Genomic DNA, 18,827 nt, shown 5'->3' on the forward strand with positions numbered 1-18,827 from the left:
GCATTATGTGTTTTAAATTAAGAAAAGCAATACTTGGGCAAGTCCTTGTCTTCACAAGTTCCGGAGAAAAGACGCACTGCTTCAAACGCACTCTCTGATTATCTTTTTACAGTAGTGTATGTCGATGAGTGCTTTAAAGCAAGCCTGCCCAAACGGTGAGTAATGCTGTTATTTGGACAATATGTACATTTTACAAATGGGCTCTTAAAGCCTTTTAAAGTTGGTCGTGTTATTAATACCAAGTCGGGCGCGTTTGACATAACGGGAGTAGTGGATTTTTACTCCAGTCATATATTCCTCATGAGGGGATTGACACGCCTCACTGTATAGACATAGCCTGATGTCTTGCTTTCATAATTGTGTATTTCGTTTTTATTTTTTCACAATTACTGTTTACTTGTCTCTTTTATTGTATTAGCCTATTGTATTGCTGTTGAATGCCTGAGCCACATCAAAAATTCAATGTGACATTTTGTGCATATAAGAAACTTAAAATATCCCACATGAAAAAATACTGTAGTATAAGTTAGTATTTACTATAGTAAATTGTAGTATAGAGCACTAGATTACAGTAATTACTACACTGTTATACCTACACTATTGTGTAGTGTTAACTTTTAACTAATACCATGGTAGGTGAAAAATACTAGTACTTTAGTAAATACTGAACATTCACTAGTATTTTTGTTGTGTGGGTTAACACTCCTTGGTCAGTACTGACCGTGTTGTTACATTTTTATGAGGTTTATGAATCCTTTTAAAAAGGAAAATAGAAAAAGTAGCTCCGGTCTCCCCAACACATTTCTTAATATGTATTTTAAGATGAATGCTTTGAGTCAAAAAAGTGAAATCTATTTAAAATGCTCTTTTAAACATTTGCCATTTTCATGACAACAAAACGTTAATCACTTGTTTTTAATATCAGTACTGTAGAATGTTGATATATAATAACGGAGGTATCAGTGGTCCACGGATACAGTTGTTCATATTCATCCGTCTCTCACTTCTTCATGGAGTCATATCTGAAACCAGTAGGGCACGGGATATAATGACCAAATATCCACTAATTGATGGGTAGGACTTACTTTTCACTTTTTTACCTTTTTGTCTGTGCAATAAACATAACTATGAGAAGAATTCAGAGCTGGAAATGCTTAGTAGCATACATCATGGCAGGCAGAGGAGAATTTAAGTATCAAACAGATGCCTGTGTTGCAGCATTTTTGATAGTTATAATACTGGTTAATGTTTTCTTTGTTCAGACACAATGACTTGGCTTTGCGTCTGAGGATACATTATAACAACAACCTGAGACTGTTTGATTCACACAACATTCCTCGTGTAGCTACAGATATCAGTCGCCTCACTGCTGGTCATGTAGGAGGACAGGTATTTTTTCCTGGTTTATCCTAACAAAAATAGTACATAGTTCTCCTTCCTAATAATTTTACAATGAAACTGTCTGCCAAGTGTTATATTGTAACTAAGAAGATCCTAAAAGAGAGAGAGAGAGATTTGTTGGATTGTTAGTCATTCTGTGAGATGTAAGAAATTTATGTTTGTTAGGTCTTTGCAGCATACGTGTTGTGTACAGCTCAAGACAAGGATGCGGTCAGACTGACCTTGGAACAGATTGATGTTATTCGTCGTCTATGTACTGAAAACAAAGAACTGGAACTGGTTACCACAGCTGAAGGTAATAAAACCTAAGTATCCTTTTATAGAGGATATACTATAAAAGAAAACTGCTGACCCAAACCTGGCAAGGCTTAAAGGCCATTCACATTATAAAGATACTGATAACTATTAAAATATTTTGTTTAAAATCGTTTTATATTAAAGAGAATAGCGGAGTTCACACCACAACAACGATAAATATACAATGAACAATATTATTATTGGGATCACTTTCTAGGCGTTTTTTCCCCACCTGATGAACGATGAATCAAATCTATTTGATTTCAAGATTTCGGTATACAGCGTTAATGCAGTTGCTGTAAAATTCACTACGTAATCTTTTTTTCTACGACAAAAACCAAAATATTACACAAACTACTAGATTCGCTGTTTAGAATTACGCAAAATGCGTGTTGAGGACAAATGCTGGTTACCTGCTGTGGAAATGCAACAAGAACAGCATATTTAAATATTTAGTGACATTTGAAACAATTGCTAAAGTTTTTATTACAAGACATATGCAATACTAGTTAATGCCATTAAAGGCAAGTGATTTTGCGTGAGTATAAAGTTTTTGTTACTCCTCTTGTGATGTGGACGCTAATATAGTTATTGTTATAGTTAACGTTATAATGTGAACGGCCCTTTAGAAGGCTTTCTTGTTTTTTACCTGTTGTATTAGATGTATTATTTTCTCAGAGCATATCTAACTTAATAATAAAAACATTTGTTGTGTTTGGTTTGGGTTGTGTACACAATGGGTTTGGTTGCATACACAATGGTTTGTGTATCGTCTTTTTTGTTTTTTCTGTTTGTTACTGTGGCTTTGTTGATGCATTCATAATGGCCTGGAAATCTAAATGACATAAAAGTGTCTTTATCATTTTAAAAAGACTACGGAAGTTTGTTTCCGGAGAGGATGTTGTAAATGGCCATATTCAAAACATTACAATTAACAAAATTGTTCCCTGAGCTTGTGTTTACTAGAGCAGGGGGTTCCCAAACTTTTAACTACGTGCCCCGCTTAAGCCAGATATACACTGTGAATTTAAGCTTATTTCTACACTGTAAAACTTAAAAGTTAACTCAACCCAAACCATTCAAGCAAACCGGTTGCATTATTTTTAAAACACATACATTTGAGTACTGTGAACTTAAACAAATTGAGTCAGAAGCAGTTATGCACTTATATTTAAGTTCACACTACTTAAATATAAGTGCATAATGCACATAACTCAAGTTCACAGTACTTAAATGTATGTGTTTTAAAACTTAAATGGTCTAATGCAACCGGTTTACTTAAAGGAACAGTATGTAAGAAATGTATATTAATTAATCATAATATGGCCCTGATATGTCACTAGACATTAAGATATAATTTTCATTTCAAATACTTATATCAATCACAACAGTGGTCTGGCCAGGATATTGTCATTTAAAAAGTGGAGTTGCAGCCCTCAACTGATGTTTATGTTGTCATTTTGTATATTGGCCACCAGTTGTGTGACTGCAGTACCAGTTTTACCCACAAGTTTTGTGATTGCAATACCAGTTTTGGCCACAATCCTACATACTGTTCCTTTAAATGGTTTGAGTTAAGTTACCTGTTAGGTTTTAAGATGTTGGACTCTTTTAAGTTGGGCTAAATAGTATTTTTGTTGTGTGGTGTTGTCACACAGTGTACATGGAGAATTAACCTCTCCCGACCGAAATCAGACTGTCAGATACTTTTCTGACATGTCAGAAATATTGGTCGCTCCTCTTGAGGGGTTTGCATAGTTAAAACACCTAACCGACTACCCAAAACTTTCTTTCTTTGTTTTTTTTTTGGCACTGTGCATCCAGTGTGCATATCACACCATCTACAGTGGGAAGAAAAAGTATGTGAACCTTTTAGAATTTCATTGTTTTCTAAAATAAATTTGTCATAAACTGTGATCTGATGTTCATCCAAGTCAAGGGTTTTGACAAAAAGAATGTGTCTAAAATAATTACACAAAACATTCTGATCTTTCACGTCTTTATTGAGAACAACAAAAAACTTCATAGTGCTTGTGGAAAAAGTATGTGAACCCTTGAGTTATTGACCTCAATAAAGCTAATTGTAGTTTTAGCACACCTGAAGTCTATAGAGATTATAGAGAGTATGCATTGATGTCAATTTTCCACGTGACCACGCCAGAGCACGCCCTGTTGAGTGGCAAACGTTCAACAAAATGGCTGGTTTTCAATGCAAGTAAAACTGAATATTATCAGCTTAAATTGAATTTAGTTGGACTTGATAGCAGACGTGGACAATACTTTGTTACATCAGTTACATTTTCCAAGCATCTGTGCTTCATTTGGGTGTTTGTATTGGAATTTTTTTTTCCTCACTACATTCTAAAGCATGGATGGGCAACTTCGGTCCTGGAGGGCCGGTGTCCTGCAGAGTTTAGCTCCAACCATAATTAAACACACCTGAAGCAGTCAATTAAGGTCTTACAAGACATACTAGAAACTTTGACAAGTTGGAGCTAAACTCTGCAGGATACCGGCCCTCCAGGACCGAAGTTGCCCATCCCTGTTCTAAAGCATATAATCATACTGTGTATTCTATAATATTGCATATTAAAATTTATTTAATACCTAATTACGTTAAAATTGTGTACTTGTACTTGATTAAAAGCACGTAGATGTACTTAAATATTAAATGTAAAACAAAAAGTTGTATTTATGAAATGTAATAGAGTAAGAATTATGATAATATGCTTTGGAATGTGTTTTCCAAAGAAAAACGCGGATAAAATACAAATACTTGAAAAAATACTTTAAGTAGAAAGTAAAACCTCTGCTTGATAGTGACCTTACAGTAGCAACTTGTCAACCTGTGGTCTGTGGACATTGTCATGAACGATCAATTTACTTCTCCTTTCTGTGTTTTTTGGCAGTCTGTAAAACACTCTGAATTCTTGTTAATCTGTTAGTACAGTCTATCGCTCAACAGCTGTTTCCCATTTAGACGCGTTTTCCCCTTGCACAAATTCTGCCGCTCTGTCTTTGCCACTCAGTGGCCGTAACCGCAGGCACTTTCGCCGAAAGTGACGTCACGTGCATACCCTCTATACGTTTGGAGGTGTGGACGACAGCTACATTGACTGATAAAACCCCTTAAACTTTTGGTGTTTGCTATGCACAAAAAGAACACGATTATGTGAGCCATGCCTCACCAAAAAGAGCTTCAGGGGAGCTACGATCAAAATTTTTTGTTTTACATAAAGCTGGAAAGGGTTACAAAGTTACTTCATAGACTTTAGAAATTCACCAGTCTACAGTTAGGCAAACAATCTGCTAATGGAGACGCTTTGGGCTGTTGGTACTTTACCAAGTGGGCGTCTATTCAAAATAACACCAAGAGCACAACAAAGACACATGAATGAGGTAAAGAAACAGCCCTGAATGACAGCCAAAGATTTGAAGGCATCACCTCATTTCTCAATGGTATGACTTAAAAAAAAATTATGTCGCACCAGTGTGACCAGCCGTTCGAGGGATTAATCATAACCAGTGGTCTGACAAGAAGCCATCAACCTTCCAGGTTATGTTAAGCCCTGGGGCCTCACATATCAACACATCGCACAAAAACTCAGCGTATACCAGCTTTCATTTTCAAGTTCATTTTTTGACCAATTCCTTTAATGAATGACTTATGTCTGTGAGTGCGTCAGTGACTTTTTTTGCCTTTATTATTAACTATGAGGAAAGGACAGGAAAGTACAGGGAGGAGAGAGGGGTATGGGATCGGCAAAGACCATGAGCCGGGAATCGAACTCGGGTCTCTGAAAGTGCAAAAGCACCAAATGTCAGAGCGCTACCCACTACACCATCGGCTACGACATCAGTGACATTTTTCAGGTGATTGTTAATTTCTCTAATGGCCCTAACAATTTGCTGTTGTGCTCCAGAACAGCATGTGTCAAGACGCGGCCAGATGGACGGGCTTAAGCACTGGAGGTACAATTAGAAACGCTGGAGACACTGGACTGAATGGGCTCTGGCTGCTGGGGTGGTGCCAGGGACGGATTATGGCGATGATGTGCCCTGGGCACAGATGTCTCAAAGGCCCCCTTTACCAATTTTTTGGGCAACAGCGTTGCACCTGTGTGCACGGGGCTCGGGTGTTGGTTCGCCTCTGCCTGTGTGCCCCATAATACAGGATTAACAATGGCACTAATACGCGGGGAGAGAATGCACACAATATTCTGTATTTTCACACCACAAATTGGTTTATTTATATCTCACCAGTATCTGTCAACATACTGTACAACATACTCCATCAAAAAGACGAGTGGAGCTTTTCACTCAAAGTTGAATATTTTTGAACTCTCGACACTCAGCGCTGAGCGCGAATAAAACCCACTAGCTGCTTGCTTATTTGAAAAACGCAGAGTTTCCATTGGAATCAATTGAAAACATGCGCCGGCCGCGTGCGTAAAAGCTTTGGTGTGTCCAGCCCCTAGCTTAGAACAAAAAGTTTGGTTTAAAAAAAAAGTTGGTTTAAATTTACCTTAGCTGAGGGGTATCTTTCTCGATTTCCTCAGAGAAAACGCTTCCACCACATCATCAAAATCCAGTTCCCTCACAAGATCACATTCAATGGCCATTAAAGACGTCCTTTACACATTTTGCTTCTTAGTTCGTTTTTTACTCTTGCCATTAAAGAAAATGAACATTCTCCTTCACAATTGCTGACTGGCATGGTGAGGAAAAGCTGTTCCTTTGTGCTTTCTTTTCATTGATCCACTTGGTTGTGTTTTTAAACTCATTTTTGTTTTGGTTTTTGAGTAACCGTCTTCTTACGCGTGACTTTTATATTACGCAATGCTTTTCACTCGCCTCTAGATGTCCCTTTCAACAGCGCAGCAATACATTAAAATTATTTATTTGATTTATTTACTAGTTAATACTTTGCAACTGCAAAAAACATTCCATTATTCCTCAATATTTAACAAAATTTTACTGAAAATAAAATTAAAATATTTACTTGAAAAGAATAGACACAGTAAATTTGACAGGGCCCCCTGCTGGCCCAGTGCCCTGGGCAAGTGCCCAGTAGGCCCGTGCGTTAATCCATGCCTGGGTGGTGCAGACTCTGAGTGCGTGCCAGTGGAGGTTCCTGCTTTTGTTCCTGCGGTTCCTAAGTCCAAATAAACACAGGCATATGTTAACAGTAATTTGAGTCTGTTCCTCATTAATGGGTACACGCATTTGCAATAAATGCAATGGATACGTAAAGTATCTGGTGTACTTTTCGTCAGCTACATTGCATGCATTTTAATATTAAATGTTGGCTGGTAAGCTATATGTATCAAAGTTAAGGAAATAAATTTGAAATCACCTTTTTGGCAGTCCTGTAGTAAATCCGAGTCTCCCACATCAATGGTTACGATTCTGTGTCTCCTACAATAGAGGCAACTCTCTGATCAAAGGGTGTAAGTTTATCGGCCCCTGTACTACTGCCTGTTCTGCCCACTTGTCGGTGTGCAGCAGTTCTCCGCTTAACTGCCACCTTTATATCAGACCATTTCTTCTTAAGTTCATTTACGGTGCGACTCTCAGATCCCATCGCGTTAATGGCATCAGACAAACTCCTTCCAATCTTTTTTCTTTTGTTATTAATTCTGGAGGACAAAGTTCCAAAAGTATCTCTGATAGTAGGACCAACATTAATTTTCAGTGAAATTTTCATTTCTTGCTTGCTTTAGCCATTTTCTTGCAGCTTTCTTTTGCCAAATTGGACTAATTACCATATTTAAATTAATTAAATTGAGGGAGGAGACAGGGTGTGGTGTTGTGCTCGTACATGTGCGCTCAGTTTCACGTCAATTGGGATGAACAAAGAGAATATATGTGGAATCCTGCGTATGCAGAGATTTATACATCATATTTTTTTTGGTGCGTACGCACATTTACAGCTTTTCCTCTACGCAATGTTTTAGTATGAATTCAACGCAAGCCTTTGTACATTAGGCCGCTGGTCCGGAGCCAGAACATAAATGGTTTGAACGTAAATATGGATTAAATATTACCTCTCCCTGCAGAAATTGGACAAAATTTTTTTATCAACATTTCTCCAAATATGCACACTTTGAATTAAAAGCCCAAAATGGACGTTGTTGTGTCGAGTGCTTTCATGAGGACCATGCAAGATAATTTTTCTCAATAACTGCGACTAAGGGTCATATTTCAAATGAAATACTCAAATTAAATACGTAAGGAATAATTGACAACGGGCCATTGAATTATAAGAAAATAATGCGGCACGAGGCGAAGCGGAGGTGTGCATTATTTTCAAATAATTCAAAGGACCGGAGTCAATTATTCCGCTTATACCACGGTTACCACAAACATTGCTCTGGTGCCTATTTTTAAGACATTTGAAAAATTAGGTGTGCGGTTTACAGAAAAATAATCAACACCCATAGAACATTTCTCAGCCAATCAGAATGCAGCATTCAACAGACCCGTGGTATAAAAAAATTGTAAACTCCTGACAAAAACGAAGACATTATTGTCACTTTAGGATTTTCAGAATAAAATAAAGGTCAAAAACTGAATCTTAAACTTTAACTATTTTTAATGATGTACTGTATAGTTGTTTGAGGTAAGTACATTTAAACTAAAAGTAAATTTTAATTAATGTAAATAAAGAGCCCTTCAGGATGCCCGCGTCCTTGTGCGGGTTAACAGGTTTGGGTGCCTGTAAAACTGTGTCAAAAATTTGGGTGCACAAAAAAAGCGCACCAATGCAACCAGTGAAAAAAGTTAGTCTATGACCCTGCAGTATTGGAATTTGCTATCATCTCTGTTCATGAGTCTACGGTGCATAAAACACTGAACAAGCAGGGTATCCACGGCAGGACCCCACGAAGGGAGAACATTGGTGCATGCCAGACGTTTGCAAAAGAGCACATTGACATTCCACAGCAGTACATCTGGCGTAGAAAGGGCACGGCCTATCATCATGAAAACATCATCCAAACTGTAAAGTATGGTGGAGGAAACATCATGATTTGGGCGTGATTTGCTGCATCAGGGCCTTTACCAGCTTGCAATCAGTGAGGGGAAGATCAATTCCCAAGAATATCAATTCTTTAAAATAATGTGAGAATGTCTGTACGTCAGCTGGAACTGTGTAGAAGGTGGGCGATGCAACAGGACAACGACCCAAAACACCAGAGAAAGTTCACAACAGAATGGCTTCAGAAAAACAAAATCCACCTTTTGGAGTGGCCAAGTCAGAGCCCAGAACTCAACCCAATAGAGATGCTATGAAATGACTTGAAGAGGGACATACACATGGCCAATAAATATGACAGAGCAAAAGCAGTTCTGCCTGGAAGAATGGCCTAAAATTCCTCATTAACAATGTGCAGGTCTGATCCACAGCTACAGGAAGCGCCTAGTTGAGGTTATTGCTACCAAGAGGGGTCAATCAGTTATTAATTCTAAGGGTTCACTTACTTTTTCCACCACCGTTTTGAATGTTAAATGAGTGTGTTTAATAAAGACATGAAAGATACCCTTGACTTGGATGAAAATCAGGTCACATTTTATGACAAATTTATTCAGAAAAACATGAAATCACATACTTTTTCTTGCAATGCTGTTATGCAGTCATTAATTATTTAAGGATATTTCTTCTCTTTCTACTTTTTCTTAAAAAGTGTGCCTACACTGTACAGTATATATAACTGACATTCTGTCCTGCTGTAAGTCCTGCCCACGGTATCATTCAATGATGCGTGTTTGCCTGCACGCTTCAGCACACAGAATAACATATATTGCAAAGAAAGTGCATTTCCTAGGAATGTGTGATTCTTCTGAAACAGGAAACAGCCACACTTTAGGGTTTGGGTGTCCCACATGTTTATTTCAGAAATGCAGTGTGAGTTGTCAAGTCGAAGCTTGGCAATCTGACCGAATAGTGTGAGCACACAATCTTTGGCTTTACATCGCATACAGTATAATTCACTCATACCGTGTGAGCTGGCATTTGTGTGAGCATGATATCGCTGAAATCGCATACGGTATCCCTGACATTACACAGGTAAAATCCCCAAACATTACTTAAATAAAACATTATTGCAATACTAAGAAAACTTAAATAGTTTGCAGCGTGGTTTGGAAAGTTTAAAAAAAATTTAACGGTTTTATTTTACAATTCTACAAGAACTAAGTAATAGTGCTTTGCCAAACTAAAAGTGTTTTGCCAAACTAACCGAGACCGGGTCTTACCGCCCCGGCTTTTCTGACAAGGCTAACCCCAGAGCCTCTAAAAACTGTTATGGTCCGGACCTCCCGCTAGCTTCTAGCAATTAGCACGCGGCCCACAAGCAGTATACATCCCCCGCCGGGTCTTAATTTCTGTAATTTGCGAAAATAATGCGTTTGAAAATGTTTTATAACGGGAATATGTTAGCATTGTCCTGGGAAAACGAGTGTATTGTTGAAACTGCTACATCACAATTTACACTGGAATCTTTGTGTGTCATGATGAGTTTGACACACCGAGACCGGGCCTTGCCGCCCCGGCTTTTCTGACGAGGTAACCCCCGAGCCTCTTATAACTTTACGGTCCGGACTTTACGGTCCGGACCTGGCAGTGCTGTGGTTGGATAGTGCAGATTAAGGAGCGGTAATATCCCCTTTTGACATCACAAGGGGAGCGTTGCTGCGGGAAACGTGCAAGTTGAAAAATCTGAACTTTGGCGGATATTCGCGCCACATTAACCAATAAGGAGCTTGCTCTAGTAGTCACGTGATTACAGGGAGCAAGCAGAGGCGCAGAAGCCCCTCCCATAACACAAATTTCCGTGTGAATGAATGTTTTGAGTAGACTATATAAAAAAAAGAGCCCCCAGATTTATCCATAGTGGTAGTCCTTGATCACAAAAAGGTTGGAGACCCCTAGGTATAGTTCAAGAAACAAGCATAGAAAAGGTAGTAGTAACCAGAAGTGTCTTCGTAGCATGCTAAAAGCAAATGTTGTTATCGGGAAATGCAATCCTGTAAATTATATAATTTGTATATTTTATATAAAAAATGTTGTACTGTATGTTTGAGGAATGAAGAAGACCAGTGGAAAAATTGCCTGTCTAATCAGTGTGGAGGGAGGTCACACCATCGACAGCAGTTTACCAGCACTACGCATGTTCTACCAGCTTGGAGTAAGATCCATGGCCCTTACACACACTTGCAACACACCATGGTAAATTGCTTGCTAGAGACACACGTTTCACATTCCCATACAGATGTTTTGTTTTTGTCATATTTCACAAGTTTAATTCATATACTTTAATAATGTCATATGTGTAGGGCTGAGAGCTCATCTAAACTGTACCAATTTTACCAGCGAAAGAACAATAGTCTGACAGAATTTGGTAAGGTAAGATTTTTATGAGTATACATGTTCATTGCAAATTACACTTTAAGGTAAACTTCAATGAAAGATAGGCTAGTTGAACCACTTTGTCAAGCCTTTAAAGCTCCCTTTATTCTTTTATAAAGCTTTTTTGTTAAAAAAATATTTTCCTTTAGTCTTAGAAGTATTCAGGTTAAAGATTTCTTCATTTTATTTGCACAGTAGTTAAAGATGTCCATCAAATATTGTTTAGTAGCTGAGTTTGTGATATAATTGGGTATACAGGGCATTCAGAAGAAATTGATTTTAAACGATTAATAGTATCAGGCTGCATCATAACAAGATTTTAAATAAAATGTAGGTGGTCCGAATGCATTGTATATTGTTACATTAAAAACCAAAGATTAGATTAGTTTGTGTACAGTAACTTTACTTCCTTTCCTCAGGCTGTGGTTTCTGAAATGAACAGGTTGGGAATGCTGGTTGATTTGTCACATAGTTCCTGGGAAACAGCCAGAGCAGTATTGAAGCATTCTGCAGCCCCAGTTATTTTCAGCCACTCCTCAGCATATGCTGTCTGTAACAACATTCGCAATGTACCTGACGACCTGCTAATGCTGCTTGTAAGACCATCCTTTATTTATTTATTTCCTTTATAAATTTTAGTCTGTTGGTCATGGCATGTTAAAGCAATAAACCCCAAGAAGCAGTGGGTTACCAGTGCATTTTATAACAGCTAAGGGGCGTTGTTAGGCACGACGCGAAGCGGGGGTTTATTGCGTTTATAAAACGGTTACTTCATATGCATAGCAGGGTTTCACAAAATGAAACACAAATAAGTTGTAATTATATTAGTACAAATATTGCTCTTCCGCCAAACAAAGTAGTTCCTCAGAATCAAGTGTGGCTGCAACAGAGCGCAATTCTCAAGCAACACAGACGCAGCAAAGACACAATGAAAATATATAATTTAAGACTGTGGTGTTTATTTTTATAAATCAACATTCATCTAAAATATACATTAACATTTATATCGTGCAACTGAAGTGATGAAGTGATGATCAAATATGCTTGGAAGCATGCTTAACTCTTTCCCCGTCAGTGTTTTTTTTTTTTTAAGTTGCCCGACCCAGTTTTAGTTTAATTCCTAACAGAAAAACTATCTTCTTTAAATAAACATAAAATATCAAATGAAAGAACAGACCATCCGCTTTCCAACAACAACAACAAAAACCGTTTCATCCTACCTTCATTTGTTCTCTTATCAGTTATCACCTCTCAAATTTTCAAAAGTGGAGATAATTCCATTTTTGTGAAGAACTTTTGTAAGAGATCAGATTCAGAGCCATCAAAACTCACACGTTACGCTAAATCCACCACAACGCTGTTGTGTTGAGTAAATGCGTCAGTGTTTAAGTTGGGTAAGATTGCCATCTAGTGGACAATAGCGGAAATATCCATTTAAGACAAAAACAACCCAGAGAACGTTTTCTCTTTATTGACGAAATGACTCAACAATATCTATGACATTTATCTGGATATCGCCATAATTGTGCAAAGGTAGAAAAATTTAAATATGATTAAAGACTGTGGTGTTTATTTTCATAAATCAGTACGCAGCAACAGTGGCGCAGTGATACTTGTGATCCGGTCTGAACCGTGGGTTTACCGGGGTATTTTATCACGGCTTAGAACGCGTTTCAACCAATCAGAATGAAGAACCAGAACGAGCCGTTTTATAATAATGTTTTTGGACTTGATGTGCTTACACTGCCGCTTCTGCTATTGCAGAGCAAGTATGAAGACTTGCTAATGCTAATACACACATGCTACAATAAGCATGAAAGTGATGCTGCTGCAGTGTTGGGCACAATGTCACATAAAGAGATCTAGACAGGATGAGCTGGGGGTGGAGGTGGGTGATTATTAGAGCTCTGATAGTGCTTTGCACCATACTGCTTACAGCACAAGTAAGGAATAATTGATGGGATGTGGATTTTTTAAAAATAATGCACCCTCAAGGTGGTAATGCGGCACGTGAAGCAGACTGCCATTACATCGCGGGTGTGCATTATTTTCTAAGGACTGGAGTCAATTATTTCACTTATATATAATCAACACCTGTGGAATATTTCTCAAATCAGAATAAAGCATTCAAGAAACATGTATTTCCATTGACTAGGAATTACCTGAAAAGCCCATTAGTTTGAGTTACGCTGATGTGCAAGCTGATTAGCTGGCGAATTGCAAGACCACCATGGAAATTAGTCTGCACCTCTAATACTGAATTATGTCATTGTTGTCATTTATGTATTAGGCTTTAAAATATAAGGTACAACAAAGCTATAAAACATTTTATTTTTTTATGTTCAAATATAGGCCTAGATGATGCCAAGAAATATTATTTCTTTGTCTTAACAAGTATCAACAGTTATTACTTGTTTTTTCCTTGTTTTCCTAGAAAACAAATGGCGGGCTTATCATGGTGAACTTCTACAGCAGTTTTGTAGCATGTTCAAATGAGGCAAATGTCTCTATGGTGGCTGGTGAGACATTATGTAAAAAGGGCATGTTAGTCCATCATTCTATGTACATAAACATTTCTTTCAACTGATATCTTACATTGCTTTTTAGATCATTTTGACCATATAAAGCGGGTAATTGGAGCTGAAAGCATTGGGATTGGAGCAGACTTTGATGGTGCTCTTGGGTAAGAAGTAATCATCTCACCAGTCAATACTGTACATATATTTACAAAGGAAACTTAACATAATCCATGCAGGCTCTTATCATTATGTGTGTGCGCGTTTGTACATGTCTGTATTATGTGTGCCTGTGTTATTACAGATTTCCTAGAGACCTGGATGATGTCTCTAAATATCCAGCTCTTATTAGCGAACTGATATCAAGGAACTGGACTGAGGAAGAATTGGCCGGAGTTTTACGACTGAACTTTCTTAGAGTGTTTGAAAAGGTTGAGAAGGTCAGTGTTAAACATATGATCCTATTTAAAATAAGTGTTTTGTGGGATTTATTGTTCTACGTAAAATTGATCTACGTATAATGTAAAGAACTTCCTGTGAAAATACAGTATAATCTTGATATATTTAATATTGACAGAGTAAGTCACTGATTCAAATTAAAAATCAAATTGCATTATGAGACTTTAGCCTGGATTTCACAGACAGGGTCACATATAGCACACATCATAACTGGAGGTAAACCTCAAATCAACAGCATTTATAACATACTTTGTTAACCCTTATACCACATGGCTGTTGAATGCTTTACTCTGGTTGAGAAATGTTCCACAGGCATGCATTCATTTTTACATGTCTAACACAAAAGACAATATGCATTTGTCTACCATGTTTTTGGTACTACCATTCAAGAGACCTGATGTTTATTCACAATTAACATCTGTATCTCTATAAGCAACCCATTCTCACTCCCCAAGGCGTCAAAATCTGAAGCATGTTCAAACGCCTTCAGCGCCAGCATGAAGACACGAAGGGTGCCCCCACGCGTCACCACATCGACGAAATGGGAACTCCGTTGCTTTCATGCTAATCTCTCAGCGTCGGACACAGACGAAAGGGAATCCCGGAAGGCGATGCCCCCACGCCATGCGACGATCGGCAGGACAATGGCGCCTCTGGACGGCAACCACTCAACCCCTGTTCCAAACTTTTTACCATTGTCGCTTGGGGTTGGGGCCAGAATGACTTTCTGTTACATAAAATTACATCCTAACCCAAACCCAACTCTAACCCTAACCCCAAGCGACAATGGTTTAAAAATCTGAAGACAAAAAGTATAAACCAATAAAGACATTCTAACCCAAACCGGAACTCTAACCCCAACCCCAAGCGACAATGGTTTAAAAATTGAAAAAAAAATTGAGTAGTTACCGTCTAGAAGCGGCATGATCCTGCCGATCGTTGCATAACGTGACGGCATCACCTTCCGGGATTCCCTTTCGTCTATATCCGACGCTGAGGGATTAGCATGAAAGCAACGGAGTTCCCATTTCGTCGATATAGTGACGCATAGGGGCACCCTTCGCGTCTTCATACTGAGGCTAAAAGGTGTTTGAACATGCTTCAGATTTTGACGCCTTTGGAAGTGAGAATGTGTTGTAACAAAAGTTCTGGTTTTCTTTGAAAAGTTATTTATTATCATTGCAACATTATTATTATTAAATATTTCACAGAATTCCCGCACAACCCGTAGTCTTACCAATTGCATTGCGGTACGGTGTCATTCAAGTCTCTTATTTCTTTGTAAGATGTTAAAATTAAATCATCTGAGTTCTTTTGAGTTCCATCAGTTTCCTGATTATATGCTGCCACTTAGAATAAGTCTGGTGACATTCTTATGAACTTTGTCCTCAGTCTCTACTCCGCTATTACATTGTGATTTTGACTTACAGCTGTCAAAAATTAGTTAGAGGTAACGATGCCCATGTTTAAAATGACTTCAGCTTATCTGAGGTCACAAGACATCACTAGTTTATCACACTGCTTTGGTGAATTCTGGTGTGGTCCACTTTTGTCATCTTGATAGATTTATGCTGATCACATTCTAGTTTGAATTTTTATTAAATTTAGAAAAATGGCAAAATGGAGCATTTTTGGGGTAGGGGATGTACATGATGAACACATTCTCTCTCTCTCTCTCTCTCTCTCTCTCTCTCTCTCTCTCTCTCTCTCTCTCTAACGTGCAGGTACGTGATAATATGAATAACACTTCACCAATTGAAGTAGAAATCCCATTTCTGGAGGCAAACAACAGCTGTCGTGTGATACTGGCCCCTCCAGTCAGGACCGAGAGTAGCCGAAACACAAAATCTCCTTTGCTGCCTGTAAGTGCTTTAGCCTGGTTTATTCCACTTTTTGTGCAGGTATTTTTATATTAAATCAATACATCATCCAGGAATACAGGTATACAAGTACAATCAGACTAGAATTTGTCTTGCCTTGACGTACTGTAAATCTCAGCAAGACCAGGGTTGAAATAAGAGTAAATTAATTTGGTCTAGTAACAAACTTCTATATTTGTATAACTAAATTAAAATATTTATGTTCCTTCAAGGTTTTGTATTCTTGCATGTGCTTGAATGAAACACAATAGTAGGTTCGCAGTTATAACAACTCGAGCCCTTACTCGATAAATGAAGTAACGTTAGCTGCCTATGTCTCATTAAAGTGTGTCATTCCTAACATGACTAACCAGTTTTCAAACAGATCTCAGTTCTCAGAAACTCTTAACTTTAGACAGATCTCAAAAACTCCTATCACATCTTCTGCCTCATCCTCTGTCTTTCACAGTTAAGACATGTAGTTCTGTCTTAAACGGAGTGCACTGATTGCCCTAAATGTTTGAACGTTTGACACATTGTGAGGACTTGTTTCAATATCAAGTTCAATTTTATTTGTAAAGCGCATTTACAACAGCCACCAGGCTGACCAAAGTGCTTTACAGAGCAAATTTTTAAAGTCAAGGTAGTCAATAAGCTATGGAAAACAGATGGGATTTTAGCAGGGACAAGGAAGGCGCCATCCTAATCTTTAATGGCATGGTATTCCCGCTCTACGCTTTAACCTAACGTGGGGACCACCAACAAAGACTGGTCACAAGATCGAAGGCTTCTATGTGGAGTGTACAAATGAAGAAGTTCAGATAAATAAACCAGAGCTCTGTTATGAGGGGATTTATACACAAAGTGGAGAATTTTTAAATCTATTCTCTGACAAATTGTCAACCAGTGTAGGGGTCTGAGAATTGGAGTGATGTGTTCATGTTTGCGACACTTTAAAAGAAGTCTGGCTGCTGCGTTCTTTGGTTTCTTTGCAAAATAATGTTTAGTTAAGAATCTGAGGTTTGTTGTAAAGAAAATGTAATAACAAATAACTTCTCAGGTTTGCAAATTGGCCAATCTGTGGTTTCAGTGTATTAGCATGCATGTTCATCAATTCATATTGCACTTTAATAAAACTTTATTGTTTTCATATTTTAGTTTTATAGCATTTACAATGTATTTTTTAAATACACAGTATAAAAAGACAAGTGGATTATTTCATTGTTGAAATATTTATAGTTCTCTTTATCATGGAATACTATTCAGATTCTTTAAAGAACATTAAGACTAGTAATCAGTAAACCAACATTGTCTTTATATTCCAGATTTGATGTTATTAGTCAATATATTTATATATATATATATATATCAATATAGTCTTCCATATATTTCTTCTATTTGTATAACAAATAAATATTGTCTGTACAGTAATCATGCTATACAAACAGAATAAAGACTTGTTTGTATCAGTATCTAAAATGTCTCCTTCTCATTACGAGTTGTATACTAAAATGCATTTGCAGTATGTTTACTTACAAAAAAAACAATTCACTTACAAAACAGTTCTTCTGTTATTTAAAATTTGAACAACCCATTTATAAATTACAAAATCTACAAAGCTATTCATAAACAACATCTATCCTACCCCAGCTCCTTTGGTTTTTGTCTAAACTTAACTTTCAATACAATGGGGAGTTTCTCCAAATAAATAAAAATAAATAAAAAAATGATTAGCACACAAATGAAAATTTAACTTCAGCACTTGTGTCCTGAAAGCAAATGGATTTGCCAACTTGGCCAGATCGACCATTTCTCTTTTGCGTGTTACTCTTGCTCATTGCGTTGTGGTGTCTTGCATGTTATTGAACATAATTCAATAACTTACAATAATATAAAAGACTATGAAGTTTTTGGTGAAGTTTGTTAATATGTTCTGACTTACACTCCTGGCTTGTTGCATGGAGTGTTGAATTCATCATGGATGGTAAAAGCTCTGTTCCTAATTTACTCACATAAAGAAGATTGTTGCTTAAATCACAATTCTGGCCTAAATCTGGAACTGATTTATAAGTTTTAAAATGTGTTCATTTGAAAAGGTATACATTTTAAACAGAATACTTGCCATTTAAGTGAAATAAACTAGACAAAATTTACATTTGTGCGCTTTAGTTTAAAACCCTATTATTCCCAATTACTCTAGGCATGATTGATATATAATCTGGCATTAGACTGTGTGTAGTTCAGTATGCATATTCTTTAAATAACACTGTATGACTAAACATAGTTTAACACGAGTGGTGTGTGTATCAGTGGCGGCTCGTGACTACTCATCCGAGGGGCGCAAATTCAAAATATGTGTTTGGAGTGTCATGTGTGTTGCTCGTGTTTACAAAATATGTGTTTGTTGCATCATGTGAACCATGTGCATCACGTGTTTTGTCAAAACAAGTGCCTGCTGCACACGCGTCAAAACCGTGTATGACAAAAGAGACGCTCCCGTTCACAAAATACAGCAAGACACTCCCTTAACAGTAAACTCTGTTTTTGGATGAGATTATGCAAGTATTTGGCAAACACAAGCGTCTCATTTTTATCATAAACCCTTTAGACGCATCTGCAGCAGGCACTTATTTTGACAAGACACGTAGGATCACTCGACGCGCAGAACACATATTTTGAAATTACAAACCACACACATGACGGCCTACATACATGTTGTGACGAACTTCGCATCGAGCGCCCTCGAAAAAAGAAGTCACCGGCCGCCACTGCTGTGTATGGATCTTTCAGGAATAGATAGTGATGACCTCACGACCTCCACCTCTTACAAGCAGCACTCTTTCTAGACCCTCTGTCAACACCTCAAGAAATTCCATATCTGAGATT

The 18,827-nt window shown here is 37.6% G+C and overlaps 2 protein-coding genes across 2 annotated transcripts in view; one reads left to right on the forward strand and one right to left on the reverse strand.

The window, feature by feature from the left end:
• On the forward strand, nt 1–16,173 carry dpep2 (dipeptidase 2). Its single transcript, XM_055205370.2, has 11 exons — nt 1–155; nt 926–1,074; nt 1,263–1,389; nt 1,567–1,696; nt 10,783–10,927; nt 11,035–11,104; nt 11,527–11,703; nt 13,542–13,626; nt 13,715–13,790; nt 13,928–14,063; nt 15,807–16,173. The coding sequence occupies exons 2-11, from the start codon at nt 935–937 to the stop codon at nt 15,996–15,998; spliced, it is 1,278 nt and encodes a 425-aa protein (XP_055061345.1). The 5' UTR covers nt 1–155; nt 926–934; the 3' UTR covers nt 15,999–16,173.
• A 740-nt stretch (nt 16,174–16,913) lies between these two features.
• The window catches only part of slc12a4 (solute carrier family 12 member 4), a 30,832-nt gene continuing 28,918 nt past the window's right edge, over nt 16,914–18,827 (reverse strand). Inside the window, exon 24 of the mRNA XM_073859033.1 lies at nt 16,914–18,815. Within this exon, the coding sequence (XP_073715134.1) occupies nt 18,728–18,815 (88 nt within the window). The 3' untranslated portion in view covers nt 16,914–18,727. The remainder of the gene's footprint in view (nt 18,816–18,827) is intronic.

This window comes from Misgurnus anguillicaudatus, chromosome 21, assembly GCF_027580225.2.
Source record: "Misgurnus anguillicaudatus chromosome 21, ASM2758022v2, whole genome shotgun sequence".
Lineage (NCBI taxonomy): Eukaryota > Metazoa > Chordata > Actinopteri > Cypriniformes > Cobitidae > Misgurnus > Misgurnus anguillicaudatus.